Source organism: Leucoraja erinacea, chromosome 26 (genome assembly GCF_028641065.1).
Source record: "Leucoraja erinacea ecotype New England chromosome 26, Leri_hhj_1, whole genome shotgun sequence".
In the NCBI taxonomy this organism is placed as follows: Eukaryota; Metazoa; Chordata; class Chondrichthyes; order Rajiformes; family Rajidae; genus Leucoraja; species Leucoraja erinaceus.
In genome coordinates, this window is record NC_073402.1 from 10,775,543 (window position 1) to 10,795,218 (window position 19,676).

General features: G+C 43.3%; 1 protein-coding gene across 5 annotated transcripts in view; it reads right to left on the bottom strand.

Annotated features, from left to right (window-relative positions):
- The window catches only part of LOC129709656 (adhesion G protein-coupled receptor B2-like), a 545,832-nt gene that overhangs the window by 403,636 nt on the left and 122,520 nt on the right, over positions 1-19,676 (bottom strand). For all 5 annotated transcript variants that reach the window (XM_055656140.1, XM_055656141.1, XM_055656145.1 and 2 more), the window contains exon 3: positions 2,667-2,750. In XM_055656140.1, the coding sequence (XP_055512115.1) occupies positions 2,667-2,750 (84 nt within the window). The remainder of the gene's footprint in view (positions 1-2,666; positions 2,751-19,676) is intronic.

Consider the following 19,676-nt stretch of genomic DNA (forward strand, 5'->3'; position numbering starts at 1 on the left):
ATGAAGACAAATACCTCTTACAGCGACATAATTATTCACCTGTATAATAGACTTTAATAACTAAACAGTGTGGGTACCCAGCAGTGAAGGAAGTTCAAGTAATCACCCAGAGTAAAATTCTATTTTAAATATTAGTATCCCAAATTATTTTGCCTCTGTTTGATTCTTATCTCTCATAGAGTCACTGAATTATGGAGTCATACCGAGCAGAAAAAGTTCATTTCATCCACTACGTCCATAACAACCATCAAGTAACTATCTACATTAATCACACAAAAGGTCTGAGACCTTACTTAGACGGTCTCTTGGACTCTGAAACTTTAGGTCTGAAGCCGTGACCAGTTTTAGGTCTGAACTTCAATGCCGTGGCCATTTAAAGTGTTCATCTTGTATACATACTTAAAATATTGAAAGTGTACCTAGCTCCACCTCCACCATACACTCAGGCAGTGTGTTTCCAGATAGCAACTCCTTCTGAGTAAAAAAAAACTATTGTTCAGATCTCCTATAAACCTTTTCTCCTTTACTCTTTTGATGTCCTCACATTTTTGTGTTGCTCCATCAGGTTGCTCTGAGTCATCTCTGCTCCAAGGCACAAACCCTAGCATATCCAGTCTCTCCTCTATCTCAGGTAAAGTCCCGGTGAATGTCTACCCTCTCCAGTGCCAACTCTGTCCTTGTTGACACTTTGGAGATCATCCAACCTAACACTAAATACACCCTGTTCTTCAATGTTCCTGAGGTTAGGCCAACAAGGTTGCACATCCAACATGTGTTTATTCCTTTCCCATTGCACCAACAGGATTAAATTATATGTACCATTTCCCCCAGCCGTCTTACCAATGATCAATATCGTCCTTAAGTCCAATCCTCTGTACTATCAACAACACCACCATTTTTGTGTGCATCTGCAAACTGCTTAATCGTACGTCCTGTTTTAATATCCAAACCATGAAGGGTCCAGCATTGAGCTCTGCCAAACACCATTAGTCGCAAAAATAAGCCTCCTCCATCACCATCTGATTAATCAAGCCAAGATAATTTTGGATCCAATTTACCAGCTGGATCTGGATCTGGATCCTGTGTGATTTAATCCATTGGATCACTTTCAAATGTGGAACCTTGTCAAACGCCCTACTATAGAACAGAACAACAGCACTGCTACTCATACAGATATTTTGTGACTTTTTCAAAAAAATTTTTTTTTTTTTTCTGTCCACTGTTCAACTCAATTTGCCCCGTAACAAAGTTATGTTGACTCTCTTTGATTAACCACTATATGTTCAAGCGTAGATGAATCCTGTCCTTGAGTTTTACCCACAAAAACTTCCCCAACACAAACTTGTGACTCCCAGACCTGTATTTACCTGGTTTAACCTCCCTGCCCAAGTTGAATAAAGATACAGGCGGCACGGTGGCACAGCGGTAGAGTTGCATCGCCAGAGATCCGGGATTGATTCTGACTACGGGTGCTGTCAGTACAGCGTTTGTACGTTCTCCCTGTGACCGCACCGGTTTTCCCTGAGTTCCCTGGTTTCCTCCCACACTCCAAAGATGCACAGGTTTGTAAGTTAATTGGCTTTGGTAAATTGTCCCTAGTATGTAGGATAGTGCTGGTGTACAGGGATCGCTAGTCAACGTAGTCTTGGTGGGTCGAAAGGCCTGTCTTCGCACTATATCTCTAAACTAAACTATTATCAGTTATCAGATTCCTCACCTGTGTCAGAACCCTAGCAAGCACCTCCCTTAAATTTGATACCAGCCTGGGATATATATATGGCCCAGGGATTTATCTTTGTTTCCTCCTTTTAAAAGATAGCATGCTCTAGAAATTCACTGTTTCCCTCCCTGAATTCGTAACTCCCAATGTCTTGCTCAGCGAATACAAATGAGAAGTATTCAGTTAAGACCTTACCTACATCCCCCAGCGTCAATCTCAGTGGAGGTTGAATGCACAACCAGGAACTGGTCTCAAATTGTAGGAACAAAGTAGCTGTTAATCCAGCCATGACACTGGTATCTATTCATAGCTCTAGTACCCAACATACCTGACTCCAATTTTAACTGCAAATGTTCCAAAAGTTCTTATATGAGGGTCTGGTTGTGCCTGTACCAAAATGATTATTAATCAGAGGAAACATTGGAGGCAATAGACAAACCAGCAAAAATGGTGGAGGCTAAGGGTACAGTAACAGTGAGAAATAATATGCATATCGCACTTCTGTGCCAGCTAGATTGATGCCAGTTGTTTTATTAACAAGCTTACATCTAATTTGAGAAATACTTCTGAAACCATTAAAGTTTCAAGAGATAAGTTTACTACTTCATTCTCATGTACATTGTTTATCAAAAACGTGAATTCTGGTGAACATGGGAATCCTGAAGCCATTAAAATTCACCTATTTTTGAAAGATGCTTTCCATCTCAAACCTAATAACATATGACATCTTTATTTAAGTTATAATACTCAAGAGTACAATATTCAAAATGGATTATCTAAATTATGTTGTTCCCTTTCCTTTTGTAGTTAAGTTCATTTTTTATAATCATCCAAATAATCATATCTGTGTGAAAGATAGTGAATTGTAATTTTGGTTACAAAACATAAGGTTTGACTTACAATTTTGGTACATAACATTTTTATATAGGAAAGTTAGTAAAATTACCAATTTGTGCCATAAATGTTCCAGAACCATCAGCTGATCTTGGATGCTGCCGCCTAATTTTCCGCTGTTTCTTAATTTCACTTCCTGAAAAAAGAAGATAAACCCTTTTAAACCCCTTTGAACTATGCCTGGCTCATTAAAAAAAAAAAGACAATTTTTTTAAAAGTGTATTTTTGAGAGGACTACAAGACAAAGCAGACCATTTTGACTGCAGACAGTTCCCAATAGGCCTCTGTTAATGTACTGGTTGCACAGTTTTGGCCTCTTCATATTGATGGTTAATGTAGAGATTTGAAGAATACAAATGAGGGCTATGAAATTCATTCAAAATTTAAAGCATATGTTTACACATGTATGCTCCAGACTATATAACTTATAGAATTGTAAACTGTAGTTGGATTTGATCAAAATTCTTTTCACAATTAATAGTGTTTGTGCAGACCAATTATTTCAACTAAACAGGTGTGGAACAGGGATAATACTTGCAAAGAAAGAACTAAAATGGAACTTGGAGATTCTTTGCATTAAGTACACATTTGTAAAATATTGCTGGCTTACCTAAAGAATGCTGAATTTCTCGCAAAATTATAGTTGTTTTTTTTTTTTTTGCGGAGAAAAGTCATGTTAATCTCATTTATGGAATTGGTACTAAACAATATTAATCGTTGCCAATTTGATCTAGTGGAGTATTGTTTTTCACTTGTTTTTGTGTCTCTTTCATGGGATTATTTTGTGTGAAGAAAGTTTTTGTACTGTATGTACAAGGCATCAGTACAGTATTGAACAGCTGATTAAACAAGTAAATTATTACATGCCCTTCATTTTGTTTAGTCATAAGACCAAACTGTTCCGAACGTATGCTCTATATAAATAGACGCCTTCCTTATCTTACTGAAACATACCCTGTCCAATAATATCACTACATAATAACCTCACTTTACATACTACACATCTGTCAGAGTAATGTACGATCAGCCTCACCTGAACCTGCCTCAGAGTGCTGCATCGGATGGTCATCTCTTCACAATTGGATGTGGCTTTCTTCCTCCACAACACTATCTTTATACTATTTTGCTTTCTATAACATGTCTCCCTTGCCATGGCACAACCTTAATATGTACTTGATTATGGAACATGCATTTCTTTGTAGCTTGATTCCATTACTTAGTATATCAGTATAACTTCCTAAAGATGACAACTGGTCAGTTAAGCAGACCTTCTGCAACAAATAGGTAAGAAGGCAATTGTTCTATTGATAGAAACTCAACTAAATGTTGTGGTATATACACCCATCAGTTAGCCAGACTTAAAGGAGTATGCATCCTACAATACATAATTCATAAATATCACATATTTTATTTAATAATAAAAATATAGGAAAACAAACATCCAAAATAACTAAGTTTACAGAATGTGTGCTGTCGTGCAATGTCCCTCAGATACCTGGGTCAATGAGCAATCCTTCCAGCCCCAACCCCATGCCTGTTTTCAAACTGGGGATTACTCCTCATATCATCTTGTTTGTGGTGTGTGTCAAGTCACCACTGCCTTTTAACTGAGGTGGACATCGCGGTGATAGGTCTTTGGCAACACCATTGTTGTCGTGTGCTTGTATTATTGAGCACATCTCTGGGATGATATAAATTCATCAATCGCTCTATTCCAATCAGAGATCCAAAATCTTCCTGGTCAATTGAAATAAAAATCTACATTACAGATCTCATCATTCATAAGGTGTCCCACCAACAAAAACCATCTCAAAGTCGTTATTGGTGATGACTTTTTACACATTGACTGCACATTTGCTTCAGGCGACGTTATGTACTGAAAATCACTGTATGGTTTCACATCAAAATCCTGACAAGCATACATCCAACAAGTATTCCACCTAACCTTCCATCTGGCAGCAGGTATATACTCTTCTCAATTAAACAAAGATATGTTATCCTGGGAAGCATTTTGTTAAACAAATTTTGTAAATCAAAAATGCTGGGTAAATGCATTAAGGTAATTTTGATGCAATATGCTCCAATGGAAACAGAGAGGTGCACTGTTTATTATAGAAGAAAATATCTAGTATTTAATGAGTCTGAACTATAATGAGCATTCATAAATGTAATATTTGTAAATTGAATTTGTTGATCATAATGTATAGGTATTCCTTGGCTCTGCATCTGCAAGTTAAGTCAAGTCGAGTTTATTGTCATATGCAAAAGTACGATGAGGTACAGGTACAATTAAAAACTTAGTTGCAGCAGAATCACAGGCACATAGACTCAGACAACACACAAAAAATATAAATTACACATAAATTCTACCCAACAATGAAAAACTAAAGTCTGTACAAGATTTTACTTAATCAATCCAAAGATTTTTGTTGTTCTCTTCATTGTGAAGTCTTCAAAGAAATACTTTCCAAACCATATAATTTGTAATTTTTTCCCAAACTCAGGGATTTCATCTTTAGCGATACACTCTTTCTGATCTCCTGAGTAGTTTAGAGGGAGTGTCAGGTTGTGGTTCTGAGGGTGAGTCAAATTCAGGATCATTTACCTTTGTCTCGACTTTCTTTTGAGATTCTGATCTTACATCTGAAGTTGGAATAATACCAATGTCTGACAGATCTGCTTCTTCGTTTCTGCTTTGCTCTTGTTCCGGTTCATCCCTTGCTGGGGTCATATGGTTTATATGCACACTTCTAACATGTCCTCCAATTTCTACCATGTACCACCTGGTACCACACACTTCAACTAGAGTCCCCACCTCCAATTTGTTTGCTTTGTAAGCGGGGCTGAGAACACGAACCTGATCATGTGTATTGAGCCTATGTGCTTTTTGACTTCCACCATAATGATGTTTCTGAACATACTGTTTGCGTTCAACCTTAGGAAATAGATTAGGTAGAACCAGTCTAGTTCTGAGCCTTCTGTACATGAGTTCAACTGGCGCATACCCTGTGGTAGATTGTGGCGTGGTACGATATTTCAGTAATAAACTAGCTAGCCGCTGTGACATACTGAATTTTGAATTCACTTCAAAAACTTGTTTCTTGAGAGTTCCTTTGACTATCCTGACTGACCTTTCAGCTGCTCCATTAGATGCCAGATGGTAAGTTGGCACTAAGGTATGCTTGATGCCATTTAGCTTCATGACAGTGCAGCACAAAATTGGGGGCCGATGTCAGAGACAAGCTCTTCAGGTAATCCATGACACGCAAAGATAGACCGCAATGCGTCTATTGTTCTTTCCGTTGTTGTGTTTGTACCCATATGTACTACCTCAATCCACTTTGAGTGGCTATCTACCAAAACAAGAAAATTATTATTTCCGTTCACAAAAATCCACATAGTGCCTCTGAAATGGTCTAGTAGGCCAAGACCATGCTTGTAAGGAGGCTTGGGCAGGCCTACTTCTACAACTCTGACAGGTGCTACATTTGCTTGCCATTGCTTCTATGTCATTGTCCAATCCTGGCCAATACATGCAACCCCTGGTTGTAGACTTCATTTCTACAATTCCTGTGTGTTCACTATGGAGTTCTTTAAGTAATCTTTGTCTTGTACAATTAGGTGCCACTACTCTGTAACTTCATTTAATACACCCTTGCTCACATGGCAGTTCATGTTGTCTATTGTGACATGGTTTCATTTCAGACCATCCACACAAAGTTTGTTCGTATACTTGTTTTTAGAATTTTGTGCTTTTGAGTCTCAGCAGCAATTTCAGCTGCTGTGACTGAAAAGTCATTGGCCACTTTCGGAACCACTACTATTGGAGTAGCCCAATCATTGCATTCTGTTTTAACCAGTACAGCGTTTTGTTCCAACTTTTTGATTCCAGCTTCCACTTTACTTTTCAGCAAATATGGCACTGGTCGCAGCTCACCGTTTATACCATCTTAGCTGTCTTTGAACATAGCATGATGATTCTGCAAAAACTGGTCGAGATGTTTTTGCGCTTGGAACACAGATTTCCAGGCTAGTTTCAGTCAGCAGAGCCAATGTTTGTCCATCAACATTGGCCTATTGACACAAGCGACAACTATTAGCAACTTCACCAGTTTGGCCTTTGTGTTGTACATCACAAACTATCTCTCCACATGTCTCCAATACTTTTCAGCAGTACGTTTTCAGCTGAACGTTTGTTTCTGTGATAGGTACTGTATATTGTTAAACTTGGATTAATCGGTGTCTTTGCTTATAATTGTGCAATCAGCAGCAGTATCAATGCACATAGTAATGTTCGCTTTGACCTTTGTCTGAAAGTCTTCCTTTCCAGACCCACCGTTCATAGTATACATGTAGTACAGTCCAAGTTCATTACTCTCTGAATGTTCTTCGAGGTTGGGAATCCCACGCGTTTGGTTTTGTCGAGCCTTTTGTTTTGATTTGTCATGTGATGGTGCTCTGCATGTTGATGCAATATGGCCTTTCTTTTGACAGTTGTAGCACTTAGAGTCCTTGAACTCGCACTTACTTGCTTTGTGTTGACCATTGCATCGATAACATGTATCTGCACTTTCCCCAGATCTTTTGCTGTGAAGGCCTTTTCCCTGTCTTGTCATGCTTGTGCTTTTGAACTACCTTTTGACTGTTTGACTGTGCCAGCATGTGTTTAGTCGAAACTCATGTGCACTTATAGATGTCATCTATATGGCCAAAGCAGTTTTGCATGCCAATTCAAAGGTAAGGGCTGCACTTTGCCCTGTTAAATTCCATGTCGTTCCTGAGATAACTTTCTTCACTGTCCACTATGCCACCAATGCAGGGCCTTACCAAAGACCTTGTTTATGTCTATGTAGATAATGCCTACTGTATGTATCTACGTCTATGTAGATAAGTTATCTACGTCTATGTAGATAAGGCCTTGTCAATCAACTTGGTCACACAATGCCATGCAGTCTTTCCCTTATAAGTCCTTGCCTTTCCAAAAGCTAGGAGATCCAGCCTCTAGGTTGACACAAAATGCTGGAGTAACTCAGCGGGTGAGGCAGCATATATGGAGAGAAGGAATCGGCGATGTTTCTGGTCGACTGCATGGCATTGTGTATGGGAAATCGTGTCTCAGAAATCTAATAGGCATTTTTAAAGATGCGACTAAGCTGATTGACAAGGCCAGGACAGGGCAGTAGGCATTATCTACATAGACTTAAGTAAGGTATTTGGTAAGGTCCTGCATTGGTGACATAGTACACTGTGAAGAAAATTATCTCAGGAATGACAGATGGAACAGGGCAAAGTGCAAGTTGTTGTATTTTGGTAAGTTAAAACAGGCTAAGACTTACCCAACTAATATTAAGCTCATGGAGGGTATAATAGAACAGAAAGGCCGAGGGGTACATAGTTCACTTGAATTTATAAGGATGAGAGGGTATCTTCTTGAAACATATGATTATTAATGGTTTGGACACACTAGAGGCAGGAGACATGTTCCCAATATTAGGGGAGCCCAGAACCAGGGGCCATGGTTTAAGAATAAGGGGTAAGCCATTTAGAACCGAATTACTCTTTCACAGAGAGTTGTGAGTTTGTGGAATTCGCTGCCTCAGAGGGCGGTGGAGGCCGGTTCTCTGGATGCTTTCAAGAGAGAGTTAGATAGAGCGCTTAAAGATCGCGGAGTCAAGGGAATATGGGGAGAAGGCAGGAACAAGGTTCTGATTGTGGATGGTCAGACATGATCACATTGAATGGCGGTGCTGGCTCGAAGGGCCGAATGACCTACTACTGCACCTATTGCCTATTAAAGGTGGCGCTAGCGAAGGAAACGATGTTGGTCCATCCGCGAGCAGATGCTCTGATTACCCTGGGTTGATGACACTGCTGTTGGGGGCGTACTTGAGTAGCTGATTGATGGATGCTGGCAGCCTCTCGCCTTTTTCAGTCGGCACCTGAGCCTGGCTGAAGTACAGTGCGTTTGATTGTGAGCTCCTTGCACTTTACCTGGCCGTTCATCATTTCCAGTATTTTCTTGAGGGCAGGGACTTTACCGCTTTCACGGATCACAAGCCTCTTACTTTCGCTTTCGCAAAGATCTTGGGTCCCTGGTCAGCACGGCAGCTGCGCCTTTTGGCTTACATTTCAGAATGCACGATTTGCGTCCGGCACACTGCGGGGAAGAGCAACTAATTGCGGATGCGTTGTCCCGCACCGCCATCCATGCCGTCCATGTGGTGGCTCTGGGTACTGATTATACTGCCCTGGCAGCTGTGCAGCATGACAATGGTGAGGTGCTCGCCTACCGCACAGCTATTTCTGGTTTGCTGTTGGAGGATGTGCAGTTTGGTCCTGCCGGTGCAACGGTCCTCTATGATGTGTCGACTGGTCAGTCGAAACCCATCCTTCCTGCAGCTTGGCATCGTCGGGTATGGCTCATCCATCCATCCGGGCGACGATTGTGTTGGTGGCGGCCAAGTTTATGTAGCATGGTTGGCTTAAGCAGGTCAGCCACTGGGCCAGGTCATGTATCTCCTGTCAGATATCTAGGATGTCAGGGTGTCCGTGCAGGGTTTTGCTGTGTGCCAGCGTCGTTTTGACCATATCCATGTTGATATTGTGGTCCATTGCCCCCATCTAGAGGGTTTAGTCATCTGTTTACTATTGTTGATCGCCACACTTGATGGCCGAAGGTTGTTCCGATTGCTGATACCTCTGCCGCTACGTGCGCTCGTGCCCTCACTGTTCACTGGATCGCTCATTTGGGTGTGCCGGTGGACATTTCATCTGACAGGGCTGCTCAGTTCACCTCGGAGTTGTGGTCTGCCATGGCCTGGCTGTTGGGGACTCAGTTGCATCACACCACAGCCTACCATCCGCAATCCAATGGGTTGGTCGAGCGTATCCATCGTCGTCTCAAGGATGCTTTGAAAGTACGGCTCACAGGTCCGGATTGGGTCGATGAGTAACCGTGGGTGTTGGAAATTCGAATTGCCCACAAGGAGGATCTGGCTACGTCCTGTACTGAATTAGTGCACGGTACTCCGCTTACGGTTCCTGGTGATTTCATTCCGGCGGTGCGGGAGCAGCAGGAGTTGCCCTCCTCTGTGCTGTTACGTCTTCGGGAGCAGGTGGGCACGCTTTTTCCTGTTCCAACATCCCGTCACGGGGTTGCTTTATCCTATGTTCCGTCTGCCCTCAAGGACTGCCCATAAGTGTTCCTGTGTCAGGATGCTTATCGTATGCCGTTGCAACGCCCATGTGAGCATCCATTCAGGGTGTTGCAGCACGGCATTTTGACTTTTGTGTTGGATGTGGATGGAAAGCCTGAGATTGTATCGGTGGCACGTCTTAAGTCATCTCATGTGGACATTGACCAGCCGGAGCAGGTGGCTCAGCCTCTCCGTCGGGAGTGTCCGCCGTCTCAGCCCCTGTCACCCGTGCCTGTGGGGTATCCGAATGCGGATCCTGTGGTTATGAGATCAGGCCGTTGCATTTGTCCGCCTGCTCATGTTTGTTCCTCGGTGATTCTTCAGTAAGTGTCTACTTTGGTGTCCCGCTACATTGATGCCATATAGATGGAAAATCCGTAATTCTATACCATGTTTTCTTTTTCTATATCGTTAATAAACATAATCCTGATAAATAATGTCGGCATATTTATTTGATGGGGGATCTATCTTAAATGAAAATATTCTTAAACGATAGATATTTATCACTTAAATATTTTTCACCCTTCAAAATATGACTCGATTCTTGGTAAAATTATGAAACAGTTTTTTCCAAAATTTCTTGTCCCGACGATTGGACTCAGATGCCATCATGCGCCTGTACTGCGCCATCCCTCATGGATATAATTGGAATAGACGCACACTTCCTGTCTTAAAAGATCGCGGAATACGAAAGTCACCTACCGTGTGAGTTTCTCATTATTTGCGGGACGAGGTTTTTGCAGCATAACGGGTGAGTACCTTTAGTCAGCGTCAATTCTGAACGTTGTGGAACTCTTAGAAAAATGAAAAAAAATGTGCACTTTTTTGACTTGTAGTGGAGGTAGGTTTGTGCCATGTGCCATACATCCAAAGGATGTCGCCAGGCATCGCCTTTCCGACGAGGCCATGCTGGGCTAAAGGTTTGGCCCATCATATCCATAATGCTCATCTCTGTCACTTAACACCCGATCTCCCGGACTCCAGCTCCAGCTCCAGCTCCATCTCCAGCTCCTCCAACTTAACTTTTTTGTGTTTATTTGTTTTACAGCTCTATCTCCAGCTCCATCTCCATCTCCAGCTCCATCTCCAGCTCCATCTCCAGCTCCAGCTCCAGTTCCAGCTCCAGCGGCAGTTCCAGCTCCAGCTCCTTTTAACTGTTGGAGCCTTAAGATAGTTTTAGTCGACTCCGTCACGTGACACTCCCAAACTTGATCATCGCCATCATGGTTCCAGCTCCAGCTCCAGCTCCTTTTAACTGTTGGAGCCTTAGGATAGTTTTAGTCAACTCTGTCACGTGACACTCCCAAACTTGATCATACGCCATTTTATGCTCATAATGTGTAAAATAATACAACATTGACCATAATTATCAATTGTAATTATGAAATAATGAAAGACTGGGACAAAAACATGATTTTATATTCTTAAATCAGTTATATTTTAGTGCTGTTCATCATAAGAATGCGACAGATATGACTGAATGCAATGGCCAACCGGGAAAAAGAAGAGGAAAAAATCAATTAAATTCTCTAAAAAAAATGCGCCAAACATATTTTTCCCATAGTAGAGATGTTCATCTATGTGAAACAATATTCAAAGTTGCAAAAATTTAAGTTTTATAATTGGGTTTCCAGAAACTTAGAAGTAGACACCTTCCTCCAGTTCTGGGGGGGGGGGGGGGGGGTCGTGTGTGCGCCATCTGGTGGTCTGGCCACTGGTTAATCAAACCCTCGTTCATCATGTGGTAAGAGGCATGTGACTGAGGGCCGGGGTTAGACAGGAAGTCGAGGGTGTGCCCTGATGCAGCGACATGCAGTTACTATGGGCTCACCAACACTGCTCTTGTTTTGGATTCCTTTTTTGTTTAATAAAGCTTGTCCTTGAGTTCACAACCTCTGACTCATTTTATCGTGCTTTATGTGTCGAGGTACAGTGAAAAGCTTTTTGTTTGTGTGCTAACCAGTCAGCAGAAAGACAATACATGATTCCAATCAATCCATTCACAATGTATAGATACATGATAAGGAAATAACGTTTAGTGCAAGGTAAAGTCAGCAAAGGTAAAGCCAGCAAAGTCCGGTCAGGGATATTCCCAGGGACAATAGTAATCCCAGGATAGATAGTAATTCGGCACTGCTCTTTGGTTGTGGTAGGATGATTTAGTTGCCTGATAACAGTTGGGAAGAAACTATCCCTGAATCTGGTGGTGTGCGTTTTCACACTTCTATACCGTTTGCCTGATGGGAGAGCGGATAAGAGGGAGTGGCATCGGTGCGACTCATCCTTGATTATACTGTTGGCCCTGCTGAGGCAGCCTGAGATATAAATGGAATCAATAGAAGGGAGGTTCTATTGAAGGGAGGTTGGTTTGTGTGATGGCCTGGGCTGCGTCCACAATTTGCTGTGATGTATCCTGAAAAAATGCTTTCTATGGCGCATCTGTAGAAGTTGGTGAGAGTTGTTGACGACATGCCAAACTTCCTAAGACATCCAAGCAAGTAAGGTGTTGGTGTGCCTTCTTGGTTGATGCTTCAATATGGGTGGTCCTGGGGAAGTTGTTGGTGATATTCACTCCGAGGAATTTGAAGTTTTCACTATCTCTACTTCGGCACCATCAATGCAAACTGGGGTATATGTACCACTTAGTTTCCTGAAGTATATCATTATCTCCTTTGTCTTGCTGACATTGAGAGAAAGGTTGTTGTCTCTACACCAAGACAGAGGGTTCTCAATCTCCTTCCTATACTCCATCTCATCATTGTTTGATATCCGGCCCACAATGGTGGTGTCGCTGCAAATTTGAAAATTGAATTAGATTTGTATATGGCTGTGCAGTCATGGGTATACAAGGAGTAAAGGGGGCTGAGAATACACCCTTGTGGAACACCAGTGTTGAGGATTATCATGGAGGATGATTTGTCCACTTTCCTCACTGATTGGGGTCTGTCAGGAAAGTTTAGGATCTAGTTGCAGAGATGAGTGCTGACCCCAAGCGAGTTTAGTGATACGCTTGGATGGTATAATGGTATTAAAGGCAGCGCTGTAGTCCAGTCCAGCAATCGTTCTTGTTCTAAGTTAAAGCTTTTCATTCTTCATTACAGCAACATGCTCTCTTTGCTATCATCCTACTTCATATTTGCTGTGAGGTAAAACAATTAAGTGAATTTAAGGTCTATTAGGTCAATAATACAGAAATAGGTTTATTCACATTCTGAGGAATCTCAAACTGTACAATAATTATTGGATTATTTTATTATGTATTCCATGAAATTCTTCATTTGAGTTCTGTAATAATTCTAGGAATACTGGTGTTAATGGATTTATGTATGTTGAAAAGTTCAACTTCACTTAGTATGGTATAATTGCTATAAGGCCATGAAAGTTATTCCTTCAAATTTTAGTGCATTAACTAGACCAAGTGGAACCCATTGGGTCCTGTACCCTCAACGCTCGGTTGCGGGGGGGGGCCTGTGGCGTCACACACGCAAACACTAACTACCCCCCCCCCCCCCCCCCAACACACACACACACACACACACACTAACTCCCCCTTGATATTATATTAATATTATAATTAATATTAATTAAGATTTAATTAAGAGACAGACAGAAGGAAGTGCAGATGCTGGTTTACCAAAAAAGACACAAGGTGTTGCAACTCAGTGTGTCAGACAGCATCTCTGGAAGACGTGGATAAGTGAAATTTTGGATCAAGACCCTTCAGATTTATTTAGTTAGTTAGATTTAAATCCCACTGATGCCTTAGAGTGATTAGAACACTTCTTTCTGGCTCCCTGCACTATCAAGCACATAGCTTACTGATCAGGAACATTGACCTACGGAGTAAATCTGATAATTCCAATTTGGAAAATATCCAATGTTGAAATTTTGTAGTACATTAGTGGCTTTGGCACAAAGTGACCATGGAGCACTTGGAATCCTCAGCATCAAAGGTGGATAGTGCTTCAAGGTGTGTGGCATAAGAGATCAGTTCCCCATCTGCTTACTTCCATTCACATTCGGGAACCTGGTCTATGGTTCCTTTCAAACTGATTTTCTATTCTTTGTTTTATAATCATGACACAAATCCAAATTGAAGTCTGCTGAATGTTCATCCAAACATTAAACCTGGGAGCTTTGTCTAAGAAGTCAGGTTCTGGGACCTTTACAAATGTAGTGGTGATGTCAAATGTATTATAATGGAGCAGGTCAATGAATGAACTCCCCCCCCAGTCCAAAACTGACCTTTTTTGTCCCAAGCCTGCTGCACTGTCATTGTGAGACCAAACGCAAATTGGAGGAACATTGGGTAGCTTACAACCCAGGATTTGAATGGTCATTTCTTTAATTTCAAGTAATGCTTTAATTCGCTCCTTTTCCACACCCCCTGTTCTATCCACTCACCCATCGCCCCCAACTGCACAGGCGCGGCTAGAGAGGGAGTGGGAATAGAGGGAGGGGGATGGGGTTAGAGAGGGAGAGGGTGACGGGGCTAGAGATGAAAGGTAGATGGAAAGGGAGGGGGGTAGAGAGGGAGAGGGAGGGGGGTAGAGAATGAGGGGGAGGATAGATGGATAGAGTGAGGGGCATAGAGGGAGGGGGATAAAAATAGGGAGGGGTAGTAGAGTGGGAGAGGGAGGTGACGGGGGAGGAAGTTGGAGGGGTAGAGAGGGAGAGGGTGAGGGGGATAGAGGGGGAGAGGGGCAGAGAGGGAGGGGGTTAGAGGGAGGTAAGAGTCGGGAGAAGGGGGTAGAGTGGTGGGGGAAGGGAGGTTAGAGAGGGAGGGGAGAGAGGAGAGGAGGGGGGGGGAGAGTAGGGAGGGAGGAGGATAGAGAGGGGGAGGGAATGTAAAGAGGGGGAGGGGGCGTGAGACGTAGTGTGTAGACGTTTAAACAACTCTCCCTACCACCCTCCCCTCCCCCAATCCCCCCACTCTCCATCCTCAACTCCCCAGGATTTTGTTCCTCTCCTCCACTCCCCCAATCCCTCGTACCTCTTCGAGTGGAGCCAATGCTGGAGCTGGGCTTAGCAGAGCCGAGCGTGCGGGGCCGAACAGTTCACAGAGGGAGGGGGTAGAGAGGGAGAGGGGCAGGGAGCGAGTGGGTTAGAGAGAGGGAGGTAGTGTCAGGGGAGAAGGGTAGAATGGGGGGGAGGGGGGGATCCCAGCGGGGCCAAGCGGGTTGGAATGCTGGAGTGCCTGTACTATCCTCACCTCTGGGGGTGCTGGAGTGCCTGTACTATCCTCACCTCTGGAGCTCTGTATTATCCTCACCTCTGGGGGTGCGCTCTTTAATTGCTGCCTGCGGTATGGTCGGAGTTACCGACGTGAGGGCGAGGGATAGGCATTCTTGATGGTGGTGCAGCAGTGATCAAGGGTGTATGGTCCTCTGGTGCAGCAGGAGACATGTTGGTGGAAGTTAGGGAGTGATTTCTTGATGTTTGCCTTATTGATATCCGCAGCAATGGTGGTAAATGCCTCGGGGTAAGACGTCTGGTGTTTGTTGACCACGGCGTGCAGCTCGTCCAGTGCCAGACGGAAGTCTGCCTGGGGTGGGATGTAGACCGCGGTCAGGATGATGGAGGTGAATTCCCTTGGGAGGTAGAAGGGACGGCACTTCACCGCCAGATGTTCGAGTTGTGGAGAGCAGGAGTTGGACAGGACTGTCACGTCTGTGCACCACGCAGTGTTGACCATGAGGCAGATGCCCCCTCCTCTCTCTTTCCCAGATGCCAGTGTATGGTCCATACGGTGGATGAAGAACCCTTCATGCTGGACCGCTGAGTCTGGGGAGCTGGGGGTGAGCCATGTCTCTGTGAAACAGAACACAGAGCATTCCCTCAGCTCCCTTTGATAAAGCAGCCTTGCCCTTAAGTCCTCCACTTTGTTTTCAAGGGACTGTACATTGGCCAGTAGGATAGTAGGGAGTAGGGAGGTCCCCAACGCTTCAGTCTGACCTGAAGTCCTGCCCGTCGGCCACGTTTCCGGACACAATGGAGGCCTCCCCTTTGTTTCCAGGTGCTGTGCTTACTGTACCTTCTGTTTCTGCGAGCCTGCGCTGGGACCGGGATTCCTTCACAGACGGCTGCTCCGGCTCCGTTACGAACGGGGGATCCCTCAAAGTCGGCAGCTCCAGCTTCATTGTTCCTGGAGGATCCAGCCCGTCGGTTCTGGAGGTCATCCCGTAGTTTCCAGGTACAGTGCCTGCGTTCCTCTGTCGGGTTGGGTGATTTCCAGTGAGCGTGGGAAAGTTTAAAGTCTGGGGCTCCCGCAGCTACGAGAGATCGCAAAATTGCCAGAGCCTTGAGGTGCCCAAGCAGCTTGTCCGAAACTGCATCAATTTCTGCTGTTTTCCTGATCCAGATGAGTTGTTGGAAGTTGTATTTTAACCTTTTACATTCTGGTGCTTTGCAAAAGTCGCTGCAGGCAGGCGCCATCTTGTATACTCTTGTATTACCAACAAGGATACATTTCTGGGAAATAGAGATGATGAAGCACGCGTCTTAATGCAAATTCATTAATTCTGCAGGTTAACTGGTGGGTTAGATGGGTCTTTATCTTTATTCCCAAGAAATACATAGAGGATCTTCATTGGACCAAAGGTTACCGAGATTGTTGCCAGAAATAGAATGGAGAACACATATGATAATAATGTATTCTAAGTGAAATCTCCTCCTCACATTCAATGTTTTGCTCATCCCACAACAATTTTTGATTTTCAAGCATCTGTGTTGTTTTTCCCACTTATATCGCTTGGACGGCTAATGATGCATTATCATTTAAGAAGGGCAGTAAGGACAAGCCAAGGAAGTACAGGCCGATGAGCCTGACATCAATAATGGGATGATGTCAGAGGGGATTCTGAGGGAGGAATATACCAGCATTTAGATAGGCACAGATTGATTAGGGGTAGGCATGGCTTTGTGCATTTGAAATCATGTCTCACTAATCTGATAGTGTTTTATAAAGAGGTCACCAATCGGATTGATGAGGGCACAGCAGTGGATGCTGGCAGTGGACATGAACTTTATCAAGGCCTTTGACAAGGTCCCACATAGTAGGTTCGTCTGGAAGGTTTGATCACATAGAAGTCAAAGTGAGCTATCCACTTGGATTCTAAATTGGCTTGCTGGAAGGGGTCAAAGGGTGATTTAATTTAATTTAGGGATACAGCATGGAAACAGGCTCTTTGGCCCACCTAATCCATCGATCACCTGTTCACGCTAGTTTCATATTATCCCACTTCCTACATATTAGGGACAATATACAAAGGCCAATTAACCTACAAACTCGTACGTCTTTGGGCTGTGGACCATAGTTTTTATGAATGGCGAACTGTGACCAGTGGAGTGCTGAATGAGTCTGTGCTGGGTCCACTACTGTTTATTATTAACAATCATACATTAACAATGTGGATGACAATGCAGTTAACATTTTTAGAAATTTATAAATTACACCAGAATTGGTGGTATAGTGGACAGTAGGAAGGATATCTTGGTGTACAAAAGATCTCGATCAGTTGGGAAGGTGGGCAAACGAGAGCAGGACTTGCACAGTAAATGATAGTGCCCTGGAGAGAGTGATATATACCTGAGAGATCTGAGAGCACAGGTACATGAAGGGAGAACATAAAATTGTGAGTAATATAGATTTAGTTCACTGAAGGAAACTTTCCCTCCTATCAGAGGGGGATAAAACCAGAGGATATGGATGTAGGATAAAGAGTAAGATTTGGAAGGAACATGAGATGAAATACGGTGGCTCATTCTGTATGACTCCATACATACAACATAGGTTGCTGAGGTAAAACCATTTTTCCCTTAAATTCCAGTGTATCACACACAATAAGTAATGACAGCTTTTGTTGCTGTATTCAGAAAAGTCATAGCCATTCTGCATAGAAACAGGCTCTTCATCCCACCACGTTCAGATACTGGGATTTAGAGCAACAAACAATCTGATGGAAGAATTCAGCAGTGTCTGTTGGAGGAAAGGAATTGTCAACGTATTGGGTTGAAACCCTGCAACGGGACAGTTGGAGGAGCTATACTGTCATCCTGAAAAACGATAAACAGATCTCCTGGCATTCTCACAAGGTCTGACAAGCAATTAGTTCAGCTCGATTGCCACACAGATCCCACAACTACATTAAGACAGCTAGACCTGTACATGTTATTTTAAGTTCTGTCATGGAGTGATACAATTCAGAAACAGGGTCTGCAACAGACTGCCATAGAGTCATCATATAGTCATAAGGTTGTACAGTTCAAGAGGTCCACAATATCCATGTCTATCCTTTTACCTATCTGCACTAATCCGCATTCGTACTGCATTTTTCCCTGCCTGGCTTATTTAAGTGTCTGTCTAAATGTCTTCTCAACATAATAATTCCATTTGATTCTCCACCTACAGCACTTTACACATATCAACTAGTCTTTGTGTAAAAAAAAAATCTTCAGAATCCCTTCTAAACCCTTTCCTCTTACATTAAACCTATGCCCTCTTGTTTTTGATATCCCTCCCAGGATATCAAAAACAAGTACCCAATTAGCAGAGAAGGGAGATAATGTCTGGTTACATTATAAGGGACATTATTAGGGACTCCCAAAAAGAGAAATGGCATGTGTGATTATCGCACATAGATGAAAATATTGCATTTGAAGCAGTGAATTGTTTCTTTGTATCCGCCAGAAACAAAGCTGCAGAGACCACTGAACCCCGCTCACAGTATTCTGATGTTTGCTATGTTCAATCTTTTTTAAATCAGTTTTCTGTGCGATTTTTCTCATAATGGACAGTGAAGAATGCATGCCTGCTCCTGCATCAGAGAGAGCTCATGTTCCAGACCTTTCATCCTGTAGGTCCGTGATCTGTTTACACTTGCCAGATTTTTCCCTCTCGTTGGAACGCTTCACTTCTGGTGTGTAACATTTATTTCTCTGAAAGTAAGTTGCATAGGGGTAGAATGCATCTCTAAGCAACTATCTGCTGGTACAAGATAGCCCATTGTTATATGGGAACAAGAACATATTCCATGCTGGTCTTTTTTAAAGCAGGTGGCAATAATATTTTGGAATCACAAGAGGCGTAGTCAGATATCCAGTTCTGAAAATCTAAAATTTATGGGCTCCTTCTGTGATATAAACAGTAGTTTATGATTCTATAAACTGCAAATGGTATTATTCATATCTAATCATGATCAAGTGAAATTCCTATGTTTTTTTTATTACTTTCCAAAACAAATTACATCAAGTGAACATTTAAAACATGATTGGAAAGTTAAGTGAATTCTGGAGTGTTGTGTATCTAAAATGTTTAGAAAGTTTTAATTTAGAAACCAAAACTGAACTTTGACAACATTTTTTACCCCACCTTAGATATGAAGTTCTGAGCTAAAAAGAATGGACACTTTTCCAAAACACTAGACTAAGTGGGACCCGTTGGGTGCCAGTCATATGGGAGGCCTGGTCCCCCAACGCAACCCATTCCCCAATGCAATATTCCACCACTACTCACCCGTTCCCGGGGGGTTGTGTGGGGGAGAGGGGTGTGCGGGCGGGGGGAGTTGTGGGGGGAGAGGGGCATGTGGGCGGGGAGAGTGAGCTCGGAGAAAAGACGGGGAAGAGCCATGGGGGAGAGGGGGCATCACAGGGGAGGGGCGGAAGAGCCAGCGAGGGGGACCAGAGGGGTAGTGACTGGAATTGTCGGTGCAATGGGGACTCACAGCGGGCGATGGTTGTTGGTCATTCTCCTCCGCCAGGATCAGAGTCTCCTCTTTCTGTTTGGCAACATCGGGGACATCTCCGACTCTGGGCTGAGCTTGGTCTCCGACTCTAGGCTGGGCTGGGTCTCCGACTCCAGGCTGGGC